General features: G+C 30.6%; 2 protein-coding genes across 2 annotated transcripts; one reads left to right on the forward strand and one right to left on the reverse strand.

The window, feature by feature from the left end:
* Positions 1-2,390: 2,390 nt before the first annotated feature.
* Positions 2,391-4,708, reverse strand: LOC106784247 (probable ATP-dependent RNA helicase DDX28). The gene is made up of 7 exons (XM_014743582.1): positions 4,529-4,708; positions 4,176-4,394; positions 3,784-4,098; positions 3,424-3,681; positions 3,234-3,347; positions 2,760-3,151; positions 2,391-2,694 (listed from the first exon to the last, which is right to left on the reverse strand). The coding sequence occupies exons 1-7, from the start codon at positions 4,598-4,600 to the stop codon at positions 2,448-2,450; spliced, it is 1,617 nt and encodes a 538-aa protein (XP_014599068.1). The 5' UTR covers positions 4,601-4,708; the 3' UTR covers positions 2,391-2,447.
* A 756-nt stretch (positions 4,709-5,464) lies between these two features.
* On the forward strand, positions 5,465-18,574 carry LOC106784204 (coiled-coil domain-containing protein 170). Its single transcript, XM_014743500.1, has 14 exons — positions 5,465-5,895; positions 9,400-9,495; positions 9,568-9,699; positions 9,858-10,046; positions 10,394-10,663; positions 11,237-11,381; positions 11,451-11,623; positions 12,146-12,346; positions 12,429-12,572; positions 13,336-13,499; positions 13,574-13,682; positions 14,056-14,292; positions 16,286-16,455; positions 17,113-18,574. Exons 1-14 carry the CDS (start codon positions 5,686-5,688, stop codon positions 17,261-17,263), a joined length of 2,391 nt encoding a protein of 796 aa, XP_014598986.1. The 5' UTR covers positions 5,465-5,685; the 3' UTR covers positions 17,264-18,574.
* Positions 18,575-20,440: the final 1,866 nt, after the last annotated feature.

The following is a 20,440-nucleotide window of genomic DNA, read 5'->3' on the forward strand; positions in this document are numbered from 1 at the left end:
TATCGAAATTTAATACATACAAATTCTGCAACCACATTCATTTTATACTAAATCTATCGAAATTTTATGAATATTAAAGTTACACTTTGTATAATTGAATATAGTTAATGATCAATTTGATATTGGTTTTATAAATAATAAATCAAATATTTTTATTTTATAATTTTCGTAAAATAAAATGAAAAAATATCTGTAATACTGATTGCAGAATTTGACCTCAAAAATTATATATAAGTAATTTGACCGATCGTGATATATTTAGTGTTAAAGACGTTATCTATCGAAAAACGTAACTTTACATTTCCAACGTATTTTTTTATGTCTTATCGATTTCTTTCAATTTGAGATCTTTCAAAATAAGTTATTTAACATGCGTGTCTTTTCTGGTATAGAACAATTTTTGTACAAAATTTATTATATGTTCCTTCATTTAAAAATGTTGACCATCAAACAACAAAATTTTACATTATTTCAACATAATTCTTTACGTCTTATAGATATCCTTTCATCTGGGAACTTTAAGAATAAGTTTTTTGATGCGTATGTCTTTCTTGATATAGAGAGATGCGGGCTTGTAGAGTTCATTCTGTAGAAAACTACGCGTGTGGCACGAGTTCGAGGCGGGTAAAAGATACGATCTGCTTTGCTCTCCTGCAGCACGAGGTCCCGCATTACTTGTGTATCTCGATTTCAAACCTCCTGTCCTACATGTCACGCAACTAACCACGCTAATTAGTCCATTATCATTGTCATGTCGGTAACGGCGACTCATCGTATCTTTTTATATAATAAGTACCGCTCTTAGCACGTTCGCGAGTAAGTACTCCTTTCGTGACCCAACTCACTTCGACAAAAAAACATCTCATTATTGTACACATGCGTAATCGTTATATTAATATTTTTTATTATTTTATTTAAAACAACAGACATAATGTCTGTTAACAAGTTTCAATACAATTTAAATTAAAAAATATTAAGACAAATTTCTGACTATCAATATAAACGCAAACATTACCAAAACAAATTGTTATTATTTTATTGGTAATATAAGTCAAGAAACATTTTTTACAGAGATGAGGGTACATTATTTACAAATCATTTTTTTCTAAGTTTTAAGATTATGTTGAAAAAAAACATTGTTTCTATGTTAGGCTCAAAACTTTTCAACCCACCTACGTAAATCATTTATCGTCTATCACGATCTATCAAAAAAATATCCTTTATTATACTTCTTTTTATATATAAATTATTGTCTTTTAATGAAGTAATAAAGTGAGCATTCTTTGTTTAGCGTTTTAGACTTTAGTTAAATAAACAAATCTAAAGATATATTTTAATACGATTTATATTGATTATTACAATCATATAATAAATTATTTTCATCTTTATTATCACTTTTTATATAAACATCTATTATAAATTAGAGATTTTTTTTTGTTTTCTTATTTTATAAAAATTTTCATTCGTTTTAGAAGCTTAAATATAGCTAAAAATATATGAACATATTTTAAAACTATTGTAAGATTATAAAAAGATTAGTTCGTCGGATGTAAATTTGATACTTACATAGGATTGTATAATATTTATCGCGAGCAAATTTCCTGAACGTATATCCTATACGCTCCCATAATATCAGAAAGGGTTAAATGAAACCTTTGAGTTTAATTCGGAAAGGTGAATACCAGTAGTTCATTCCAAAGAGATAAGAAACACGCGAAGATATTGTTTAGCGACACCATTTCAATTGCTATGGCACACCCACATGGTCAAAGCCGGCTAAAGTAAAACAGCAGCGTGTACTGACCATCTTTAATTTCACTAAAACGCAAAGTGAGTAATAAACTGGTCTAGACGTATGTTCTGGCTTATAGTATTACTATTTACTATGCGTGGGTGTCCAGTGTGGGTGTGTCAGTAGACACGACAGAATACTTGACATATGGATGGACATAAGCCTTCCTGCTACTTTTTTTTAAAACTTTGGAATTTAGAAACAATTCGTACAAACGAGTCAAAATATTGTTAAAATACCTATTCTAATAACCCTTAAAATTTAAAAAAATCCCATCGGAACTTTGAAACATCATATTTAATTATGATAACTAATATTTTATTAGCGAAAAAGAATAAAATCCGTTGTTTAAGATCACATGAAATTAGAAATAATGATACCAATCTAATCAGATAATCATGTTGGCAAGCATTGCGAGAGTTTCATCATTGCATTCTTACACGAAAAATTAACCACATTGGCCTCATATAAGCTAATTAAATTAGGAAACGAATGTATATTAGACGAGGGAGATAGATATTTTCTCACATACATACATATCCTCTTATAATTTTGGGTCGAATGATCACACATTACATATTTACCAATTTGTAAAGAATTCTTTTGAAAAATTATATGTCATATATTTTATTATTATAATTTATGTATAAAATTTTCAGTAAGGAATACTACCCTCATCATTTATGTCTTGAATTATATCGTCTTCTTGGCCATCATCGGGAGAGAATAAAGGTTCAAGATCATCTTCTATTTTTTCCTTCATTATATTAAAAATAGGTATAGGTTTTCTTTTGCGAATAGCTCTTTCGATCTTTTGAGCCATCTTAATTTCTAGAGCACTGCTAATGAAATTGACTATTTTACAATCTTGATGACTGCCTACCCTTCCGACTCTACCACATCTAAAAATACAGGAAATTAATTACATACTGTCTGTTTTCGTTATATTGAAGTAAACAAGCCTTACCGGTGAATATAATCAGCAGTATCCATTGGAAATTCATAATTCAATATGTGTCGGACCATGACAGTATCCAATCCTCTAGATCCAATGTTCGTAGTTGATAATACATTAACTTTTCCATTCTTGAATTCCTGATATTTTCCTTGTTTTAATTCCAAAGGCATGTTACCATTTAAACAAATGTTATTGATACCACAATCATTTAAGAACATATTAATAAAATCGCAAGTAGCGATATTATTACTAAATATTATTACTGGTTCCTTAGATTTAACTTTTGGTTTTATAAACTTTAATAGCTGGTACGGTTTTTGACTAGGACCCAATCTCACAAATGTCTGAGGTACGGAAATACGATGCAATTGTTCTGTAACTACTTTAACCAGAGAATCGACCTAAAATTTGAATATATTATTATATTACAAACTGCTTATACATTTTATAAATTATTTCTATATATTTATTCATATGACCTACATTTACTATGCTTCCTAAGACTTCAGAGATTCTTTGAGGCATTGTGGCAGAAGCTAATGTCAATTGAGCATTTTTAGGCATTCCGTTTTCATCTATTATTGGTTCATGAGCAATCTATATTACGATATAAACAGATTATTATGATCTCATCTTCAAGATCGTATATGGAATATGTATAATTTATACACACTTGTAGCCTATTCATGAATACATTAAGTTTGCCATCAAATGATTCATGAAATAATGCATCCGCTTCATCCAGAACAATATGTTTGACACAATATAATTTATAAATTTTGAAAGTGGTCAGTTTACTGATAACTCCAAAACTTGCTACAACGAGATCGACATCGTCCATAGGTAACCTTGATACCAATCTTTTTGTTTTACCACCTATTAAGATTTTGGTTGAAATACCAAGACCATTTGACAACTTTTTAGCTTCTTCCTGTATTATATAAATAAATATATATTTATATTCATTTATATATATTCATATTAAATAACATTTATATTATAGTAGAGAGAATTATATGAAAAAAAAACAAACCCCTATCTGAATAGCTAATTCTCGACTTGGTGTAACGATTAATCCTAATGGAGAATTAAGAGGTCTTTCTAACATTGGTTTCCAATTTAAAATTTGATCTATTAAAGGAATAAGATATGCCATTGTTTTGCCACATCCAGTTTCAGCAGCTATTACAGTATTTAGACCACTCAGAATTTTTGGTATAGCACATTCCTGAATTTTTAACGGCGTTGTATGGCCTATTTCCTGTAATTTCTTGCATAACGAAGGATCTAAATCGAATTTCTCAAAAGTAGACATTTTAATATCTTCATCTAATGTTAAAGTTTTTTCCTAAAAAGATTAGCATTTGTTAAGCGTGTCTTTTAAGTATGATTTTATATGGAAATACTTAAACAAATGATACAAACTGGATAAATACAAAAATGATCTCCTTTGGAATCTGAACGATTCCATCCTTTGCTGTTTAAGGGTATTTCTTCGTATTTTGAATAAATATCACCTTGGTAGAAATTAAACATCGGGCGTTTGCAAAGGATTATTGGTGTTTTCGATTTCCTTTCTTCGGCAGTAAATGCTTCCCGTTTTTTAACTTCATGTTTTTTAAAACGTTTGGTACTAACTCTTTTCTAAATCCAATAGAAATATATTATTATTTTTATAAATAAAAAATATAGAAAAGAAATAAGAATAACCTAAAAGAAACATCACCTAAAAAACATAACCTATTCGAAAATCATGCTAAAAATTAAAGTTTACTAACCCCATACTTCCGTAAATTTATAATTGACACACTTATGTTCTGATAACATAAATTACAATATCTAAATATCATTTTAAAATGCTGTTATTTTTACAATCTTATTCTACAGAAAAGATTATAATATTCGTCACATTACACACGAAATTTTTATAATATGAAACCACATATATCTTGACTCAATTATCATTAGATATCCCCATTCTCGTAAGATTTAAATAAATAGCGCCCTTACCTAATGTCGGTAATATCACTTTTCTTTCAAAACAAAGAATACAGAAGTACATACAAGTCCCCTTTTTTATCTACTCAATTTCATTTTAGTTATTACCGGTACCACCACTGGGCGATAGTATGTACTTAACGCGATGACGGTACAATACTATCAAAGAACAGTACAATGTTATCAAAGAGCGCTACAATACTATCAAAGAACGGTACAAACTATCAAAGAATACAGTATGCAATCAATTATCACCCACTGGTGGTCTCGGTAGTAACTAAAATGAAACTAGGTAGATAAAAAAGGGGATTCGTGAATTTCTATGTACTTTGTATTCTTTATTATTATAATAAATAAATCTACATTGTAGTTACCGTGATTACTATAACGATCGATAATACAGATTTTTATTTTAACAACTGAAAAACTAACTTCCGAATATCTTTTATTACTCTAAATAAAATTGAAAGATGATACAATAAAAATAAAAAAGAGCGAACAATATAATACAAATTATTTACATATGATTGATCGTTTTTTTTTCTATTTAAAAAACAAATATTGAAATAATATTTCAAAGAAGAAGAGACAAAAGAAAAAAAGAAAAGTCTCAAATTTGAAGTTGAACAGGACAATCGATAGATTTCGATCAGTGTCTATAGCAGCAGGTAAGAGGACGAGCAAGGTAGGGTGTCACACTTTCGTTCTCCCCAGGTTCGATTGTTGTTGGTGCCAGCAGGTTTTCTAGTCGTCAACGGCAATAGACGGCGGCGTTCGACCCAGGAAAGGCGAAAGTGCGAGTAAGAAGAAGGCGAAGACGAAGAAGAAGAAGAAAAACCGTCGAAAGTCAGTTAGAAGACGAAGGAGAATGTTTGTCTTTTGTCGAGGTCGGAACGATCGCTTTGAGCGATAGTCTTTGCGAATAAACGCGAGGAGGATGGCCGATCGCGAAGAGGACGATGACGAAGAGGGGGAAGAGCGGGAAGGGGTGGAAGAGGAGAAGGAGGAGAACAAGATGGTGTTGAGGAGGAGGCACGAGAGGATAAAGGAGAGGAAGGAGAAAAAGGAGCCGAAGGAGACCGACGAGTTTACTACCGACGAGAATCTCAGGATATTCGAGACTCTTTGCATCTCGTCTCCTCACAAGGTCTACTCATCTCACAGCACGATTCACAACACTATCGCACTCAACTTAAAATTTGTGAAGCGCACCTTGCTCTTTTTTTTTTTTCTTTTTGATATTCTCTCACGTGTATATATGTGCCGGTAATGGCGACAGTTAACTCAGTCAGAAATTTGAAAAAATTGTGATTTGTTTTATATTATATAATTATTTATATTACAAAACAAATCATACAATCAATTTTTTTCCATTTTTTGACATAGTCCACAGTCATAATTAACGGTAAAATTATAGTTAAATAAATATATATTTATGCACCCGGCACGTATATTTTATTTTTCTCCTCTCTTATATAAAATATCACTAATTGTGTAAATAAAATGATTATTTGCCATTAATTTTAACGTAGAATTATGAATTAGGTATATTTGAAAAATTTTCGATTTATATCACGATCAAAATTACACCTTTTTAAACGAATAATGCACGAATAATGCACATAGAAAAAATCGATCAAATCTATCGAAGAAGAGGGTTAGTTTACGTTCATCGAGTGCTAAGTTTCGTTACTGAGCTCTTGAAAATCGTTGTTTGATCGAAAGCTTCGTTTTCCCTACGTTTTCTCATAGAAGCGTCAGCCCGTTAAAACCCATTGGAATTTCATCGTGGATCCGATTTACGAGTGGCTCGTTTAATTGATGCGTCCAATCGTAATCTCGTAATTTCGTCACGCGTAAGCGTCATTATCGTAGCCCTCGAAACATTGCCCTCTCTTTTACCTCTACTCTGATCCTCTTTCTCTTTCTCTTTTTTTTCCCTTTCTCTTTCTCTCTTTCTCTGTCTCTTTATCTATCTCTATCTATCGCTGTCTCTATTTCTCTTATTCGCTTCAGTGTGACGTATACGAGGTACACCAGTGAAACGCAAATGTATTGAGTTGCATGCGAACAAGGGTTGCGTTGCCATAGCGTTACACAGAATCGATTTTAGCAGTTCCACTAAAGGTCCGTGTATACGCGCCTTTTCGATCCTCCGCATTCTCGCGTGCCACCATTAAGGAAGCCTCAATTTATTTATTTCTTCGAGATCTTTTTAATTTTCCTTCAAAATTATCTACCTCCCCTTCACATTTTTATTATTTTCTATTCTCAAATTAATTTTCTTACTCGTTAACTTTTACATTGTGTCGCTAGAACGACGCGATGACGACTATACTTGTTAAATACAGAAACCGTGTAGCTGTTGTTACATTCAATACAATTTATAACGAAATAAAAAATAATTGATTTTTATTGAAAATTATTATTAATCGATAAGCTAGAGACATAATAAAAAGAAAATGACTGATCTCTAAAGGATTTGCTAGAAAGGAAAAATTTAAGTGATGGGGTTCTTTATTACAGCACTTATGTTAACCATGTTTCTTACAATAAGTAAAACTTTTATCTTTCTATTTCTTTAAAAGAAATTTTGTTTTTTTTTCATTCTTCTTTTAAAATATTTTAAAATATTTACTTATACTTATTTCTATTTATAAATATCATTAATTTTTAACAGGAAATTTAATACAAATATCAATTGATAGTTACGAGGTACGTGACGAGTATAATCGTTATTTACAGTTAAGAGGATAACGAATAATAACCAATTTTAATTTCATTTTCTATGTTGATTCGTTACGAGTTCGAGATAAATGAATCGAAATTTTTGCATTCAAATTCGCTTAATGTTAACTAACTATGAGTCACGCGAAATAATATTTATTTAGTGAATACAATTTTTAAATAAATTACATAAAGAATTTTGTTTTTAATTTTTAGGAAATAAATACGTATATGTATACGTATTAATTTGTATATATTTAAAGATTCACGCGCGTTGATGATAAATAGATCGAATTTGATACAGAAACGTCCATTGAAACGTAATTGCTAAAACATTATATTGATGACCGACAGATATTATCTATTGTATATTGGCATATAATAATAGCCGATAGTTATCGTGAATAATGTCACGGACTTATTCGTGCCATTATTTCCCTAATCATTTTCGAATTTGTATAAATATCCACGCAACCCAAGCTGACAGTAATATCTCTAAAATTTATAAAAATATTCAAGTAAGTTCCTTTTACTTTTGTTCTCGACAAAAGAAAATGTCTATCATTATTCATTATTAATTGTCAAAATAAAATACTATAAAATACGAGGATAGGTTGAATGGTTTTAAGTCTTGACAAAACAAATAATATTTAATTATTTTTAAATAAAAGTAAGTTCGACTGAAAAATATTGTTTCTATGTTGTAAAAAAGAGATATTTACTTTTTTTTAAGAAAGTTAAAACATGTGTCCAGTGAAACGTAAAGGGTTTTCATGAAAACCTCTCGTTAAATATTTTTCTAAAATAATCAAATAAAAAATATACACAATAGATGTATTAACACATGTTAAAAAATAAATCTTCTTGGATAAGTTGCAAATTCAAAGAAGTGATTGTTAATGCGTAAGCATTAGCGTTTAAGAAAGATGAAACGCAATTACCGTTCCTTCCAGCGTATATATTAGACGAGAAAATATCTTTTCAACTGTGGTTAACGGTGTGAGGATAAGATAATCCACGTGGTAGGAACAGTGATTTTCACTCGGCGTTTATGAAGGAAGAGGATGAGAAGGAGAGGGAGATAAAGAAGAATGTGGCCGTCTTCCTCCAAGTAAACTAATTTTTTACTCTTAACGACCAACTTCCCAGATGTAGTAATAAATCATTTTAACTAAATCCACTATGGTAGGAGGGAGTCACGATTTATGAATTTGTTTAGTATCTTTTTTTCTTTCCCTTTCTCTTATTATTTTTACCTGTATTTAAAAAACAAAAACTTCTTTTTGGAAACTATGATTATAATGCTCTAAACCGAAATTGTATTAGTTTTTATTAATTAAAGAAATTAAAATGTGAATATTTTCTAAAAATATAAATTCAATTGTAAGAGATATTTATTAAAGATTCTTAAATGATTCTATGTAATGTAAAAAGTTAATTTCACTCAGTATGATGATATCTCTTGTATCAATTTTACTTTTATACTTATCGAACACAATTTTTAGTTTCTAGAGTTGCAAACTCGATTAAATGCACGCGTACTCGACAAATTTTTAAATTTATATTTCTCGAAAAAAATGAACACATTTTATTCTACATTTTTGACTTGTTAGTTTTTCATGTAAAAACACTTCTCTGCTCGTTTTTACCATCATTTTACAGGATATCCTGTACATTATTTTACATATATCAAACATTATTAGATACTTTAAAAAAACATTTTTTCGGTCACTATATACGGTTAACCCTGTATATTAATTTTAATTTTAAATCTAACTTAAATATAACTTTATTTTGTATAATTTTTGTGTACACTTTTCTTTGTCCGTTTCGATTTTTAAAAGTCGTCGGAGAAACCAGAAATATAAGAGAGAAAAATAGAATAAAAAGGAGGAAGCTGTAAGGATCTTTTCTTTGGTTACAGTTGGACACAGGAGATGCGATGACTCATGACTTGACGACGACGTTGAGGAGCGAACTGGCAGCTCTCGAATATAAACGAGATAGGTTGATGTTCGAGGTAAAACGATTTCCGTGCTGTTCCGACGGCTAAATCGGCTGGATTATTAATTCAACGGCTTTTCCTTCTTAGCTGCAGGAGATGAAGAACACCGTCAGATCAAGAGACCAAAGGGTCGGAGAACTTCAGGTGGAAGCTGATCAGTTGAGGGAACAAGCTGCCAGACAGAATTCTATCATTTCCAGTCTTAAGAAACGCATAAAGGCGAGAAATTTGTTTTATTTTTAATAAATATATAATCCGTTTATATAATTTATAAGTTTAATAATCATATAAAATAAGTTTCTTTGTATTAGAATTTGTGAAAACATTACATTACAAGCAGATATAAGATATAATTATATGTATAAATTAATTCACAGGAATTGGAAGAGCGTGAGAAAAATCTTTACGCGTCTCAAGGAAGAAACGAAATTTCGATACAAGGATTACAACGAGACGTCAAGTATCACGAAGAAAAGGTCAGAGAATACGAGAAGAAAATTCGACAAATTGAGCATAATTTATCCGAGGAGATACAATTAAAAGAAAGAGCGAGATTAAATCTTCAGGTATTCTTTTTTTTATGTAAATTTACATTTATTAAATTGAAAAGATTTGTTAAAATTAAACGTAAAAATTGATATTTTTATGAGAAATTAGTTCCTTATGTATTTATCGTTTAAAAATAAACTAAAAAGAATAATTATTTGAAAGATAATTTTCATTATTATTGTACTAAATATTCTACATATTAATAAACAATCACAAAGGTAAAACATTCTCATTGAAATACTCGAAACTTTTGATATAAAATGAAAATGAAATTTTCCTGCTTTATTGAAAAATAAATTATTCGGTTTACTGAATACTGTTGGAAAATTAACGGAATTCAATTAAATCGAATTCACATTAAAAGGAATTTGTACGGCGTCTGGCACACGCATTAAACGTCGAGTACAGTGAAACGGTTCACCATAGTCCGGAAGTGGTTATCCACAAGGCGGAAGAATTAGTGCAAGAAGTAAATCGGTTGCGAAATAGGAGTACTACAATCGAGACGCAACTTAGCGGTATCGAGAATGATTTTCGAAATTGTAAAGACGCGCTAAATCGTCTTACCACTGAAAAAGAACAACTTCAGAGGCAAATGTCTACACAACTGGTTGATTTGGAACGCTTACGGCAGGTATAGTTACAAGTGAACATGTATACAAAGAAAAAAGTTTATTTTCAGGATGATACTCTATATTGAACATATTTCTCTAATAGATTCATAATTATTAGCGATATTTGTAGTTAAGTGTAAAATGTAAGGAAATGTGAAATTTGAGTATTTATTTTTAAAATGTAAACTTTATCATAATAAAAGTATCGTTTTCGTTTTTTGTCCTTAAAATCGAGGATGTTATGGGTAAAAATAAGTTCAATTAAAAGTTTTACAAATTAAATAGATGTTTTTTGACCAATTCCAAAAAAAAGAGTGTGGTTAATGGACATTTATTTAACAATTCAACTAACTAATACGATATTTTATAATTAGAATTTGTATAGTTATATCATTTTATAAAGTTATTGAATTGATTCATAAATAAATGTCATATATAATAATTTCTAACTTACAATGAATTTTTGATTTTTTCGTGAATCAATATTTGAAAATTATTGAAAATATATCATTATCAATACTCTAAAACAGAGAATGATAAATAAACTAAAAAAAATCTGCTAGTTATGTTAAGAAATATATCACGTTTATCAGGAAAAAGAATGTTTAGAAATGCAACATAGAGTAGCCGAAAGAGAGATGAATGATCTGAGAGATAAATTGGTGAATGCGAACAGAAATATAACAAGTGCTACAGGAAACATATCTAATCAGGAAGCATTGATCTGCCAATTACGAGGTAAACTTTAAGCGAATGCTTGTTTCATTATAAAATAAATACGATTGATTCGTTGTTATTTCTTCACAGACGATTTGAAGAATCGCGAAGAAAAAGAGCAACGCCTGCAAACAGAACTGAGACACTTACTGGAATCTTTAGCAATTCTTTTGAGTACACCGAGTAGATTTGTGGAATCTCATGAAAATGCGATAAAGGATAGGATTAGAGAGATCCTTGACGAAAGCAAAGATCAAGCACTGGTATTTCGCTTCTATTCGTGATACATTATTTAGATACTTTAGAAAAGATTGTTAAACGATTTAGACATTCAGATTATATTCGATTGGTATCAATATTGAACTGCTCGGAAAGTTATAAATAGAAAAATTTATAAATATAACAATATTTTATATTATATATATTTTTGTAAATAGTCAATGATCAAACCACGTTGGATTATTATTTTCCGTCAGATCATTAAAGTCAAACAACGTGGGCACGGTTAGTAAAGTGGATTGGTAATCCATCCGAAATAAACAAAAACCATATGCTGTTGACTTCAGGGAGGCGGTAAAGAGACATGACCTTTTTGATAGTATTGGATAGGTGTGAGAAGGTGTTAGTAAAAAAGTAATTCGAACCTGTAAAAGGGAGAGTAAAAAGATACGATATATTTTGTTTAAATAAACATATTATCTTGGTAAAAATAAATATACACTTTCCGGGCAATCCTTATGTTTTACTTCGGAAAAATTTTAAAATTTGAATTATATAATATTTAGAAAATTCAAAGTTTACGAGAGAAGGTGAACGCTGCCACGGAATCTGCCAATCGTCAAAGCGAAATGCTTGAGACGAGTATGATGAAGATGCGACATTTAGAAGAGGAACGATCTAGTCTCGAGGTGAAGATACACAAACTGGAGACTGAGTTAACCAGCTGTGAACTTTCCAAAGAATCTTTACGTAGAGACAAACAAACGGTGATTTTACAAATATTTTTTATTTTAAATGTATGAAAGAACAAAACAAGTTATGTTTGCCGAAATTGAACGCATGTTTTAGTTTACGACGTTTTTCGATCGATTGGGGAAAGCCATGCAGATCGAAGAAATTTCGGAAGACGTCGGAATCGAATTACAAACCGAATCCTTACTTGTACGAGCCGAACAACTTGCCAGATTAGAAACGGACAAATTAGTCGATAAGGTGAAGGACACGATCGATAGATAAATTTATATTTTTTTTTTTACCGATCTTTAAAATATCTTTCTTCTTGTTTTTTTCTTTTATTTCAAATCCTATGAAAATTCTACCGTTCGTGTACTTCAGTACATGTACTCCAGCTACACGATATTACCAAGGATTCGTCGTGAGAGATCCTTTCACGAGCTTCCCTCCCCGAAAGACGTAAGCCCAAGCTCCAAACCAGTCGAGAAGAACCTTCCCGTTTAACGCTTTATCGTGCTTCTCATTTCGAATTCGGTTCCTTTTGACTTCTCTTTTTTGTACTGTTCCACACTTGAACGAAAAATTCTCTGGCTTTTTCGTGAAACTCACGTAAAGGTACAATTCGATCCGATTTTGCTCGCTTCGTATATAAATAGTTCATTAGTTTCTTTCAAGGATAATTCCATTACCTTTTTTATACTTTTTCATTTTAGATATCAGCACGAGATCTTTTCTTTTTCTTTTTTTTTTTTTTTTTTTTTTTAATATATACTTTTTTACATAATATGTTTCACGATAAATTGTTAATAAAATTTCCTAAAAAAATAGATCATTCATTTTATATTCTTTCTATTCTTTGTAAAATAATTTGATTTCTTTTGCAATTCCATCGTAGTATTATGTAAATTATTGTCACATTTGTAATTAGAAGATTCATTTATTACAATTAGAAAGAATATTTTTTTTCCAAAGATGTTCGCATCTTCGAGCATATATGTACTTTTTATTTTATGTCGCTTAGACGTCAGTGGTCTATCAATTGCAACGACGTGTGAGAACCCTTAGGGAACAACTGCAGAGGCGAGATCTTCACTTGGATCTTCTGCGAAGAAAATTGTCTTTGCAAGAGGACAGTGTGAGAATAAAAACATTGTTACAAAGCGAGAGAGACGAAGCGAATCTTCGGTGAATGTTGCATCGAATAAAATAATTTAAAATAATAATACAAGAAAAATATTATCATTATTTTGAATTTTTAGCGCGAAAAAATTAACAAAACAGGTGGAACGAACACAATCACAACTGTCGGAAGAAAAATTACGAAATCGAGAACTGAGTGTTCAATTAACCGAAGCGGCTGATTACAAGGTTTTATATATTTTAATAATGAAAATATAAAAACAAATAATTACTAAATAAAACAAATTGTACCATTTGGTATAATATATATATATATATTATATTATATTTCTATATATATGTGTGTGTGTGATTATATTTAATTATAATATATTATATTTCTATATATATTATATGATATTATTTTATTATTTATATAATAATAAGAACAAATTAATATGAAATAATTTCAACGATTGTGTTTCATAATTTTTCAAATATATTTTTCACTGTATATATACTATATTTAATTCACTTTGATTTCTTTTATTGCAATTCAATCTTTCACGATGTTAGCTACTTTAAAATCGAAATACACAAATTTTACGTTTCCATGATACAGATAGCGGCATTGGAAAGGAGTAGGAAAATAGAGGAGCTCCAGAAACGTCTCGTAGAAAGCGAGATGTTGAGAACGCGTTACAGTAGAAAGCTATCTATGTTGAAAGAGCAAATGAGAACGACATCTGAAACGGCTGATCAAGAAAGATCCATCAACGATCATTCTCTACAACTTCTTAGAGATGAATTGGCGCAGGTGAAGCAAAATCTCGCCGAAGTTACTAGAAGGGAATCTCAGGTAAATACATCACGTAAATACATGCACACATACAAATTCAACAGAATCAATGATCCTTAAAAGTTTCGATTAATTTTTATTAATATTTATTTATTTAAATATGTACTTATATATATTATAAAAAATTATGATAATTTTGAATTGTTATTTTTGAAGCATTTTCAAATTTCACAGTCTAAAATAATCCAATTACAAAAGATATGACATAAGAGAAAAATAATACACCAAATAAATGATAAATTACAGTTATTTTACGAAGAAAGTATGAATTCCCATATTTACGAGTCTCGAAATACTTCCGATATGTATGCAGAATATATTTATATTTTATAGTTTAATTTTTATTATACAAATAATATTTATAAATATTTATTTTCTAGAAATTCTTACCGTAAAATTCTTGCCAAATAAGATATTACGTATTCGGCACGCAAAGTCGAATTCACGCAATCTTGATTTATAGTGATTCCTCTATAAACCTACTTGCATTCGACCCCTGTAAGAGAGTTCGGACGCGGTACGCTTGGCGATCCGTATTTTCGAATTTGATATGCTTGTTAAAATGCAGAACCCTTTGACTATGTCATTTCACTTCGTCCGTAAAATTAGAACTGAAACGAGAGCGTGAAAGCATCTTCTTCATTTATCAAAATCAATCTCCGGAGAATATACGGGACACTTACAAAATATCCGTCACTTCTCGTGACAGATCACGTTATTAAAGAAGAAAATATTCTTTTTCTTCTCGTGACTCATTTTTCATGTTCTTTTTTCTTTTTTTAATAGGCATACAAGAGATTACTCCAATGTAAGAGAAATCTAAAAAAAAAAAGAAAAAAAAAGAAAAAGATAGGAGCACACCCTTTCCCGAATAAAAATAAAATATAGAATGAAGAAAAGGAAATAGAATAACACGTATCGCGACGTAACATCTTATTCATTTTCATTGATATAATTGAAAATGATAATCAATCAACCTAAATCATTTTATCTGATAAAGATGATCTATGGAGGTATATATATATATTGAATATATGCACAGTAGCCCTTGTGGTGTTTTCGAAAGGCAAGAATCTCGCGTATGATCTAGAGTTAGTAACGTTGTTCCTCGAGTCAGAGAGCAAACGGACTCGTTAATTCATTGAAGCAATCTCACCGACTACACGCAGATGACATCCATTCGTATTATTGCTACTCGTTCTCTCCCTCTCTCTCGTAGGAACTGCATAAACCTGCTCTTCGCGAGAAGGCAAGACTTTATCTCTTTCTTTCTCCTAACGAGTACGACATCGTTGTTCGTCGATCGTTCATTCGAATCACGTTCACGTTCACCGAAGTATATAATTTGAAACGACTCGCGAAACCGTCTTTTGCCTTTCTTTGAGCTGGCACGTGCCACCCACTAGTCGACCCGTTACGAATTCAAACTTTTCGAATGGTATTTACAAAATAATACATTTTTGGAATGTTTTTTTTCTTCTTATTTTACATGTAGAAGAAATAATTTTCAATCTAACTTTTATAGCATAATAATCGCTTATAGAACTTTCACTTGCGTATAAATATAATCAAATTGAATGTATTTAAATTTGTTCTTATATATCTAAATACTTTCGTTTATGATTAACCAACGTAACTCGAAATAACTTGGCAAAGTAACGAAGAACCGAGAAGGATGCTCTGTGATCATTCAAACGAATCGGACCCTTGTAATTTTATCGAAACCTTTTTTTCTTGCTTTCTCGAAAACGACCAAAAGTGTTAGGTCGTAAGCGTTGACTCTCACCCAGAAACATAGAATCGATTTTCGATAGGTCCTTCATTATTTTTGATTATCTCAACTGATTTGAACGTAAAGCAATTTTTGACGATCTAACTTGTAATGGCGAGCGTGTTAATGTAGTAGTTGTAGTAGTAGTATGCATAGATATATCTATTTATCTATCTATCTATATATCTATACAACTTGCAAATCGTTCATATCCTATTTCAGTTGCAGAGCTTCCGTGTCTCCGTAGCGAAATTATTGTCGGAGCCAATCTGCACTCCGGATTACGAGATCATTACGCGACTGCAGAAAATGGTTGCAGCCCATCGCGACTTCACCATGCTCTCCCGTAGATACGATGAACCGTTGGAAGCGAGTCCCTCAAGGTGCACAAGGTAATCCTTGTTAAATATTAACGAGAAAGGGAATAACTTTGAAAGCAAACGTGTTTTAGCCGTTCTAAGCAGGAAAATATGGAAACCATTCTGAGAACATTTAGAGTTGAAAAATATTCTATAAAAAATAAATTCTTAGATTATCTTCTCTTGTATGTTTTTCTCCGTTTATGCCTCGTTAATTTTTATTCAAGATAAGAAACTTTAACGATTACGTTTTTATATATCTTTCTAACAAAGATATTTTACATTGATAAATCATTTAATGATTTAAATATTATTCGTTATTTGTATTTAAATTAAAGTGAATTAGGTTAATTCTATTTTTTATTATTCTATTGCATAATCGGTAATTATAAAAACAACCTAAGTTATATATACATATAAGTATATATTTATATATTTTTTAAATTTATTCCTACGTCACTTTCATTAATATTGGTATATGCGACAAGATTTCGAATCTTATATTCTTTAATTTAAATAATTTCATTCGGAATTTTTTTAATAATTCGAATAAAATGTAAATAAAAAACATATAGAAAAATTGAATTTATTATTTAATTTTTTGTTAAATTAAATTTATTGTTAGAGAAAAGAAGTATGTATATAAAAGTATATTAAAGTATTGAGATTAATAAAAAAAAATGTTAACAGCATTCATCCGATCCATTCGGTGCATCCACCGAGATCACCCGGTTCTCGGTGTACCCGTTATGAAGACAGCGGATTTGCAGATCCACCAGATTTGCACGATATCGAGGAGGATTTTAACAAGAGACCAGTAAGGAGCAGCCTACTTCCGTGACATCGGCCAAGATTCAACGTTTGAACGGTTGTCTGCTTGAATCAATGGCGACAGCATCTGATCGTCGATCTCCGTTTCTTATTAGATTTATATACGAATGAAACGATGCGTAAAGCGAACCGTTTACTTCGTTTAAACGGACGACTTCTACAGTCGTTTTCCTGGAACTTCAAAAAAGAGACTCTTCTTGTTTACGAATACAACTTACAGGATATTATCCTATCATGTTCATTCAAATGATTCATTTTTTCGTGATAAGAAATAATTTTCCAATGTGTAGGAGATAGGGTAAGTTCTAACTCAAAGTTTCAATCTAAAAATATAAAATTCAACATTTTAACTAATAAAAATAATCGAACATTCGTATTGTATATTTGGACTCTGTCATCAATCTAGAATAATTATTTATTATTCTTTAGAAATAACTTTGTAATGTAACTTTTTATACGATGTGAATCATTTCCATTTGTATAAAAATTCTAAAGTAGCATTTTTTAATCATACAACTTTCCTCACAATTATTAATATAAAATAGAGTTAAAAAATACACAAATATGTGTAACGAAAAAAATGTGTCATTCAATAGGAATATTGTACACGTTTGAATGCGTGTTCTTATGACTTATATAGGTTGAAAATTAAATGATCGTAGATAAGTATCGTTTTTCAGTTCAACAAACTCAGAAGTTCAAACATTGACCGTGATTGAAATCGTTTAACGATCTATAACGATCGTTTGATATTCGATTATTTTTTTTTCTTTTTTAATATTTTTTGTTGTTGCAATGATTGTTTTGCTAGTATGTGTAATCACCGATCAACTTGTATAATTAATTTGAAATGTAACTTTTATAAAATTATATACCTTAAGCATTGCTACGATTCAGATCTGTTCGATTCCACATTAAAGATGAAATAAAAGAATAAATTGTGAAACTGGTTTTCGAGCTACTTACACATCGTATCATTCTCAACTGTTTTGCGAATTTTCGATTAATATATCTTTTTAATACCGGATTAAATGTAATCACTCTCACTTCGAAGAACTTGTTCGCAAAAGAGGAACACGTTCAGATTATCGAAAATTAACAAAATCATCGACATCATAAATTTCAAAGAGTCATTTATATTTCAACGTTACTTTGTATTACATATCTGTAAATAAAAGAAAAAATTCGAACAATGACAATGAAATAAAGATAATAAAATTTTGTATCAACTATCTTACATCTATTTATGCTCAAGGAAACATTATTCTTCAAAAAAAAAAGTTATAAGTGTAAATAATATAAAAACGAATAGAAAGGTCTGCAAAAGGTGTGCGTCATTATTTTTATTCATTTATCCTATAAACGTTATGGTGTGTGCTATTTTTTAAATGATGTGTATTAATGCTACAATTAAACATTCAAATCTATCCCGAGAACATAATCATTATAGAAGACTTATTAATTTGTTTTTAAACGATCAGTTAAACTCGATCACGATCGGCCGCGTTCCCCTATTTAAATAACACGCGAGGTAGACCCACATTTTTTTCAAGTTGCTTCTTGTACAGCCGATAATTCGAAGCTTCACTTCCGCCGACACGGTTCCAATTTCCATGCGTGGTCCTACGCTGTGAATAGGCAACCATAAGTGGTTGCAAGTTGATATGAATGTAACGGTACATAATCGAATATCGTAATTACTCTTCAAAGATCGCCTTGCGAAAACTCAGATCGTTCTCTCTCTCTCTCTCTGGTATATATATATATATACCTAGTTTACTTGTTTGCTCATTCTTTTGTAAAATGAGATAATGTTACGGTTTTTATTGCATCCTCACTATTCATCATCGTTAATGACACCGTTCGAAGGGCGAACTATTCTTTAGTTTTTAAGGTTTCCTTTTTTTAGATACATATATAAAAAAGAAGAACCCATATATTAAGCAGAATAGTAATAGATAATAAATAGTAATAAATTCAGAATTAGCCAACTTTTAATTTAGACAAAAAAAATTTTAACAATTATTTTGACTGAAATAAAAAATTGATCATTCAATGCCAAAAAGTCCATGTTATTTAGATGGGAAATTTACCTCGTTGTGCGGCGAAGATTAAAATTGAAATAAAGACTTGAAACTTGAGGGATATTTTGTTGTATTGCCTCTGAGAGAATAAAAATTCAAAAATACCTAAAATAAGAACCACTCAAATATATCTACATGTATATATATCCCATGTATGTGTCCCGTATAAATACATCACTGTGACTGACGAGCCCGTATACAATCACAATTTATATTTCTAATAAAATATGTTAATAAAAGATTAATCATTTTATTAATCTTGTTCATATGTCCAGAATTTGGTATATTGGAGTGCTATAAGTACTCCAGGCAGAAATATTCATTGACAATTTTCAAGGACTATCACAACTGGTTCGGTTTCGCGGAATACTTGATTTCGAAGAGTCTCGTCTGCAATGGAATAAAGTAACGTGGTCATAAAAATGATACTACCTGTGATACCTTGTCTTGTTAATGGAAAATAATAGAAATGTTTTTTGAATCGAAAGAAAACATAAATCTAAAAACAACAAAGTTAATGGAGTTTCGTGAAAACATTTCTCGATTATATGGGCGATCTTTGGAGACACGTAAATTTGACTAGGCGTTTCTTACATCACACACAGGTATCGTAGCGTAAGACAGGCTTCGTAGTAAGTATGTAGGCGGTAGTTGTATCGCTATGGAGTGGAACAACCACATTCCAGAATGTAGACGGCGGAGTGAGTAAGAGGATGCGAATCGCAGAAGGGTAGACATGAAAGAGAGAAGCCGAGAAGGTGGGACAAAGGGAGAAGAGGAATGGAAGAATTCAGGTTCGTGAATACCTTCAGGGATTCGAACCTTCCTGCCATAGACGTTCAACGTGTGCGTTTCGAATACTCCGACGTTCACGAAACATCTATTCTCTCTGATTCACTTTCAAACATCATTGTAGAATCAAATCTTTAATGTTTTAAGATTGCTTGTACAATAAAGATAACTTTAATTAAATTGAGACTACCTTAATGAGTTTTAACGAATAATAGATTTCACGAAGATCTCGATTATTTTCCTTTTCGTGTAAGACGGAAATCATTCTCTTTAATTTATAAGGATTTATATATCTATATTTATTTTATATA

This window comes from Polistes canadensis, unplaced genomic scaffold (genome assembly GCF_001313835.1).
Source record: "Polistes canadensis isolate GaletaPanama2010 unplaced genomic scaffold, ASM131383v1 scaffold_32, whole genome shotgun sequence".
Taxonomy (NCBI): domain Eukaryota; kingdom Metazoa; phylum Arthropoda; class Insecta; order Hymenoptera; family Vespidae; genus Polistes; species Polistes canadensis.

What these genes read in the sequence shown, in the direction of transcription:
- LOC106784204 (XM_014743500.1), top strand. Translation starts at nt 5,686, where the DNA reads ATGGCCGATCGCGAAGAGGACGATGACGAAGAGGGGGAAGAGCGGGAA. An exon ending in GTCTTAAGAAACGCATAAAG is followed by an intron (nt 9,700 to 9,857) that starts GCGAGAAATTTG and finishes ATTAATTCACAG; the next exon opens with GAATTGGAAGAGCGTGAGAA. An exon ending in CCGAAGCGGCTGATTACAAG is followed by an intron (nt 13,683 to 14,055) that starts GTTTTATATATT and finishes TCCATGATACAG; the next exon opens with ATAGCGGCATTGGAAAGGAG.
- LOC106784247 (XM_014743582.1), bottom strand. Translation starts at nt 4,600, where the DNA reads ATGATATTTAGATATTGTAATTTATGTTATCAGAACATAAGTGTGTCA. An exon ending in TATTCATGAATAGGCTACAA is followed by an intron (nt 3,348 to 3,423) that starts GTGTGTATAAAT and finishes ATCGTAATATAG; the next exon opens with ATTGCTCATGAACCAATAAT. An exon ending in ACTGCTGATTATATTCACCG is followed by an intron (nt 2,695 to 2,759) that starts GTAAGGCTTGTT and finishes CTGTATTTTTAG; the next exon opens with ATGTGGTAGAGTCGGAAGGG.